The following is a 7,916-nucleotide window of genomic DNA, read 5'->3' on the forward strand; positions in this document are numbered from 1 at the left end:
GGGGGTGTGAGCAGGTGGGTCTGGGCAGGGTGATGGGGGTGTGAGCAGGTGGGTCTGGGCAGGGTGATGGGGGTGTGAGCAGGTCGGTCTGGGCAGGGTGATGTGGGCGTTGTAGATGGTGGTGTGAGCAGGTGGGTCTGGGCAGGGTGATGTGGGTATTGTAGATGGGGTTGTGAGCAGGTGGGTCCGTGCAGGGTGATGTGGGTGTTGTAGATGGGGGTGTGAGCAGGTGGGTCTGGGCAGGGTGATGTAGTTGCCGTTTGTATGTGTATGTTTTGTATCATCTAAAAAATATAAAATAAATTCGTACAAGATAAAATAAATAAGAAAAAAATGAAAAGCAACACAGCCACTGATTATTCATTATGAATAGGATTTAATTAGATGTATTTAGTTTACATTCTTCATTGTAACCTCAGTGTCGCAGATAATAGAACACAACATAAGATTAACGTGGACAAAACAGTCAAAACATTTCTTTATTCACCTCAGTAAAGGAGGACTCTGTGTGTTAGAACCTCCCTTCCTGTCTCTTCTTCACCTCAGTAAAGGAGGACTCTGTGTGTTAGAACCTCCCTTCCTGTCTCTTCTTCACCTCAGTAAAGGAGGACTCCGTGTGTTAGAACCTCCCTTCCTGTCTCTTCTTCACCTCAGTAAAGGAGGACTCCGTGTTAGAACCTCCCTTCCTGTCTCTTCTTCACCTCAGTAAAGGAGGACTCCGTGTGTTAGAACCTCCCTTCCTGTCTCTTCTTCACCTCAGTAAAGGAGGACTCCGTGTGTTAGAACCTCCCTTCCTGTCTCTTCTTCACCTCAGTAAAGGAGGACTCCGTGTGTCAGAACCTCCCTTCCTGTCTCTTCTTCACCTCAGTAAAGGAGGACTCCATGTGTCAGAACCTCCCTTCCTGTCTCTTCTTCACCTCAGTAAAGGAGGACTCCGTGTTAGAACCTCCCTTCCTGTCTCTTCTTCACCTCAGTAAAGGAGGACTCCGTGTGTCAGAACCTCCCTTCCTGTCTCTTCTTCACCTCAGTAAAGGAGGACTCCGTGTTAGAACCTCCCTTCCTGTCTCTTCTTCACCTCAGTAAAGGAGGACTCCATGTGTCAGAACCTCCCTTCCTGTCTCTTCTTCACCTCAGTAAAGGAGGACTCCGTGTTAGAACCTCCCTTCCTGTCTCTTCTTCACCTCAGTAAAGGAGGACTCTGTGTGTTAGAACCTCCCTTCCTGTCTCTTCTTCACCTCAGTAAAGGAGGACTCCGTGTGTTAGAACCTCCCTTCCTGTCTCTTCTTCACCTCAGTAAAGGAGGACTCCGTGTGTTAGAACCTCCCTTCCTGTCTCTTCTTCACCTCAGTAAAGGAGGACTCTGTGTGTCAGAACCTCCCTTCCTGTCTCTTCTTCACCTCAGTAAAGGAGGACTCCGTGTGTCAGAACCTCCCTTCATACAGAGGGTCTGTCACTCTTCCACAATATGGTAAATAAAGACAGTTTGTATTTAGAATGATTAACTTCTGGTTTTCAGAGGGACAGAAACCAACAGCCCATCGTGCCTTATTTTTGACAATCGTCAGTCCACATGTCAAGTGTAATTCCCCGATTGTATTTCACCAAGTTCTCTCTTAACTCCAGAACCACCGCCAGCTGATTTGTTGTTGTTGCCCGATGCAGGACTTTATTGCCAGAGAAGAGAGACTATCAGACTGAAAACACCTCCATTGATTTAGGAAAAGATGGTCAATCTGTGCCACACTGATAGATCAGAGTTATTCCTCCCCCTTGTGACAGTGTGGTGTAGATACAGAACGATCAATCTACCACCGCCTACCACTAACTACCACCATCTACCACTTTCTATCACCATCTACCACTATCTAACACCATCTACCACCTTCTATCACCGCCTACCACCTTCTAACACCATCTACCACTATCTACCACCTTCTAACACCATCTACCACCCTCTACCACCATCTACCACCGCCTACCACCTTCTAACACCATCTACCACCATCTACCACCTTCTAACACCATCTACCACCAATTACCACCATCTATCACCATCTACCACCATCTACCACCTTCTATCACTATCTACCACCATCTACCACTAACTACCACCATCTACCACTATCTACCACTAACTACCACCATCTATCACCATCTATCACCATCTACCACCATCTACCACTAACTACAACCATCTACCACCTTCTATCACCATCTACCACTATCTACCACCATCTACCACCTTCTACCACTATCTACCACCATCTATCACCATCTACCAACTTCTAACACCATCTACCACTAACTACCACCATCTACCACTATCTATCACCATCTACCACCTTCTAACACCATCTACCACCTTCTATCACCATCTACCACCATCTACCACTAACTACCACGATCTACCACTATCTACCACTATCTATCACCATCTAGCAAGATCTACCCCTATCTACCACTATATATCACCATCTAGCAACATCTACCACTATCTACCACTATCTAGCACCTTCTAGCACCAACTACCACCATCTACCACCAACTACCACTATCTATCACCATATACCACCATCGACCACCATATAACACCATCGACCACTATCTACCACCATCGACCACCATCTACCACTAACTACCACCATCTACCACCATCTACCACCATATACCACCATATACCACCAACTATCAATATCTACCACCAACTACCACTATCTACCACCATCTACCACAAACTAACACCATCTACCACCTTCTAACCCCTTCTACAACTAACTACCACCATCTACCACAATCTACCACCAACTACCACCATCTACCACTATCTATCACCATCTACCACCATCTACCACAATCTACCACAATCTACCACTAACTACCACCATCTACCACAATCTACCACCAACATCTACCACCATCTACCACCATCTACCACAATCTACCACCAACTACCACCAACTACCACCAACTATCACCATCTACCACAATCTACCACCAACTACCACCATCTATCACCATCTATCACCATCTACCACCATCTACCACCAACTACCACCATCTTCCACCAACTACCACAATCTACCACTAACTACCACCATCTACCACAATCTACCACCAACATCTACCACCATCTACCACCATCTTCCACCATCTACCACAATCTACCACCAACTACCACCATCTACCACCATCTACCACAATCTACCACCAACTACCACCATCTACCACCATCTACCACAATCTACCACTATCTACCACCATCTACCACCATCTACCACTATCTATCACCATCTACCACCATCTACCACCAACTACCACCATCTTCCACCAACTACCACAATCTACCACTAACTACCACCATCTACCACAATCTACCACCAACATCTACCACCATCTACCACCATCTTCCACCATCTACCACCATCTACCACCATCTTCCACCATCTACCACAATCTACCACCAACTACCACCAACTACCACAATCTACCACCATCTACCACTTCTTCTTCTCCCGGACAGACAGACAGACAGAGTTTTATAACAGAGTGATCTCACTGGGTGGCAGGGTGAGTCTCTTCTCCCGGACAGACAGACTGACAGAGTGTTATAACAGAGTGATCTCACTAGGTGGCAGGGTGAGTCTCTTCTCCCGGACTGACAGACAGACAGAGTTTTATAACAGAGTGATCTCACTCTGTGGCAGGGTGAGTCTCTTCTCCCGGACTGACAGACTGACAGAGTTTTATAACAGAGTGATCTCACTCGGTGGCAGGGTGAGTCTCTTCTCCCGGACTGACAGACAGACAGAGTTTTATAACAGAGTGATCTCACTCGGTGGCAGGGTGAGTCTCTTCTCCCGGACTGACAGACAGATAGAGTTTTATAACAGAGTGATCTCACTCGGTGGCAGGGTGAGTCTCTTCTCCCGGACTGACAGCATGTTTTCCATGTGCATGGCGATGACCCGACACAACTCCAGACCCTAGACACAACGTTGTTACAACACAGACACAACATTGTTTCAACACAGACACAACGTTGTTACAACACAGACACAACGTTGTTTCAACACAGACACAACATTGTTTCAACACAGACACAACGTTGTTACAACACAGACACAACATTGTTCCAACACAGACACAACGTTGTTACAACACAGACACAACGTTGTTACAACACAGACACAACGTTGTTACAACACAGACACAACGTTGTTTCAACACAGACACAACGTTGTTACAACACAGACACAACACATTGTTCCAACACAGACACAACGCATTGTTCCAACACAGACACAACGTTGTTTCAACACAGACACAACGTTGTTTCAACACAGACACAACACGTTGTTTCAACACAGACACAACACATTGTTTCAACACAGACACAACACGTTGTTTCAACACAGACACAACACATTGTTTCAACACAGACACAACGTTGTTACAACACAGACACAACATTGTTTCAACACAGACACAACATTGTTTCAACACAGACACAACGTTGTTACAACACAGACACAACGTTGTTTCAACACAGACACAACATTGTTTCAACACAGACACAACATTGTTTCAACACAGACACAACATTGTTTCAACACAGACACAACATTGTTTCAACACAGACACAACATTGTTTCAACACAGACACAACATTGTTACAACACAGACACAACGTTGTTTCAACACAGACACAACATTGTTTCAACACAGACACAACACATTGTTCCAACACAGACACAACACATTGTTTCAACACAGACACAACACATTGTTTCAACACAGACACAACGTTGTTTCAACACAGACACAACGTTGTTTCAACACAGACACAACATTGTTTCAACACAGACAACATTGTTTCAACACAGACACAACATTGTTTCAACACAGACACAACACATTGTTTCAACAGACACAACGTTGTTTCAACACAGACACAACACATTGTTTCAACACAGACACAACATTGTTTCAACACAGACACAACATTGTTTCAACACAGACACAACACATTGTTTCAACACAGACACAACGTTGTTTCAACACAGACACAACATTGTTTCAACACAGACACAACACATTGTTACAACACAGACACAACGTTGTTTCAACACAGACACAACATTGTTTCAACACAGACACAACGTTGTTTCAACACAGACACAACACATTGTTTCAACACAGACACAACATTGTTTCAACACAGACACAACATTGTTTCAACACAGACACAACACATTGTTTCAACACAGACACAACGTTGTTTCAACACAGACACAACATTGTTTCAACACAGACACAACACATTGTTACAACACAGACACAACGTTGTTTCAACACAGACACAACATTGTTTCAACACAGACACAATGTTGTTACAACACAGACACAACATTGTTTCAACACAGACACAACGTTGTTTCAACACAGACACAACACATTGTTTCAACACAGACACAATGTTGTTACAACACAGACACAACATTGTTTCAACACAGACACAACGTTGTTTCAACACAGACACAACACATTGTTTCAACACAGACACAACATTGTTACAACACAGACACAACATTGTTTCAACCCAGACACAACGTTGTTTCAACACAGACACAACATTGTTTCAACACAGACACAACGTTGTTTCAACACAGACACAACACATTGTTTCAACACAGACACAACGTTGTTTCAACACAGACACAACACATTGTTTCAACACAGACACAACATTGTTACAACACAGACACAACATTGTTTCAACCCAGACACAACATTGTTTCAACACAGACACAGTACAGACACAACACATTGTTTCAACAGACACAACATTGTTTCAACACAGACACAACGTTGTTACAACACAGACACAACATTGTTTCAACACAGACACAACGTTGTTACAACACAGACACAACACATTGTTACAACACAGACACAACGTTGTTTCAACACAGACACAACACATTGTTTCAACACAGACACAACATTGTTCCAACACAGACACAACACATTGTTACAACACAGACACAACATTGTTCCAACACAGACAACACATTGTTTCAACACAGACACAACATTGTTTCAACACAGACACAACATTGTTTCAACACAGACACAACATTGTTTCAACACAGACACAACATTGTTACAACACAGACACAACATTGTTTCAACACAGACACAACATTGTTTCAACACAGACACAACGTTGTTTCAACACAGACACAACACATTGTTTCAACACAGACACAACATTGTTCCAACACAGACACAACGTTGTTCCAACACAGACACAGACCTGTTCCAGCTGCAGCTGTGTGATTCGCTGTGTCAGCAGGTCTCCCAGCAGAATGTCGACGTAGGGATAGGAGGAGCTGGAGCCTCCTGTTGGTCTCTGGGTTCTGGTGGACTGGATCTCATTCAGAGGGTAACGCGCCGTGGCCTCCTAAACACACACACACACTGTTAGTGTATGGCTGGGTGGTACGCTGGGAGACAGAGTCCTGAGAGAGAAACACACACACACTGTTAGTGTATAGCTGGGTGGTACGCTGGGAGACAGAGTCCTGAGAGAGAAACACACACACACACACACACTGTTAGTGTATGGCTGGGTGGTACGCTGGGAGACAGAGTCCTGAGAGAGAAACACACACACACACTGTTAGGGAGGGAGGGAGGGAGGGAGGGAGGGAGGGAGGGAGGGAGGGAGGGAGGGAGGGAGGGAGGGAGGGGGAGAAAGATAGAGAGTGAGTGAGTGAGTGAGTGAGTGAGGGAGGGAGGGAGAGAAAGATGAGAGATATAGAGAAAGATAGGGAGGGAGGGAGGGAGGGAGGGAGGGAGGGAGGGAGGGAGGGAGGGAGGGAGGGAGGGAGGGAGAGAAAGATGAGAGAGATATAGAGAAAGATAGAGGGAGGGAGGGAGGGAGGGAGGGAGGGAGGGAGGGAGGGAGGGAGGGAGGGAGGGAGGGAGAGAAAGATGAGAGATATAGAGAAAGATAGAGAGGGAGGGAGGGAGGGATGATTAGTTCCAGACAGTCCTAAATGAATTGTGAAAAATGATGAGTGATAAACTTACAGACGTAGAAATAGCATACCCCCAAGACATGCTAACCTCTCACCATTACAATAACAGGGGAGGTTAGCATTTTATATCATACTCCCAAGACATGCTAACCTCTCACCATTACAATAACAGGGGAGGTTAGCATTTTATATCATACCCCCAAGACATGCTAACCTCTCACCATTACAATAACAGGGGAGGTTAGCATACCTCCAAGACATGCTAACCTCTCACCATTACAATAACAGGGAGGTTAGCATTTTATATTATACCTCCAAGACATGCTAACCTCTCACCATTACAATAACAGGGGAGGTTAGCATTTCATATCATACCCCCAAGACATGCTAACCTCTCACCATTACAATAACAGGGGAGGTTAGCATTTTATATCATACCCCCAAGACATGCTAACCTCTCACCATTACAATAACAGGGGAGGTTAGCATTTTATATCATACCTCCAAGACATGCTAACCTCTCACCATTACAATAACAGGGAGGTTAGCATTTTATATCATACCCCCAAGACATGCTAACCTCTCACCATTACAATAACAGGGGATGTTAGCATTTTATATCATACCCCCAAGACATGCTAACCTCTCACCATTACAATAACAGGGGAGGTTAGCATTTTATATCATACTCCCAAGACATGCTAACCTCTCATTACAATAACAGGGGAGGTTAGCATTTTATATCATATCTCCAAGACATGCTAACCTCTCACCATTACAATAACAGGGGAGGTTAGCATTTTATATCATTCCCCCCAAGACATGCTAACCTCTCACCATTACAATAACAGGGGAGGTTAGCATTTTATATCA

At 44.6% G+C, this 7,916-nt stretch overlaps 1 protein-coding gene across 1 annotated transcript in view; it reads right to left on the reverse strand.

The window, feature by feature from the left end:
* Positions 1 to 359: 359 nt before the first annotated feature.
* The window catches only part of LOC135538745 (unconventional myosin-XV-like), a 19,216-nt gene continuing 11,659 nt past the window's right edge, over positions 360 to 7,916 (reverse strand). The window contains exons 9-10 of the mRNA XM_064964650.1: positions 6,317 to 6,463; positions 360 to 3,983 (exon numbers count right to left, since the gene is read on the reverse strand). Coding sequence (XP_064820722.1) covers positions 3,882 to 3,983; positions 6,317 to 6,463 — 249 coding nt within the window. The 3' untranslated portion in view covers positions 360 to 3,881. The remainder of the gene's footprint in view (positions 3,984 to 6,316; positions 6,464 to 7,916) is intronic.

This window comes from Oncorhynchus masou, unplaced genomic scaffold (assembly GCF_036934945.1).
Source record: "Oncorhynchus masou masou isolate Uvic2021 unplaced genomic scaffold, UVic_Omas_1.1 unplaced_scaffold_181, whole genome shotgun sequence".
Classification (NCBI taxonomy): Eukaryota; Metazoa; Chordata; class Actinopteri; order Salmoniformes; family Salmonidae; genus Oncorhynchus; species Oncorhynchus masou.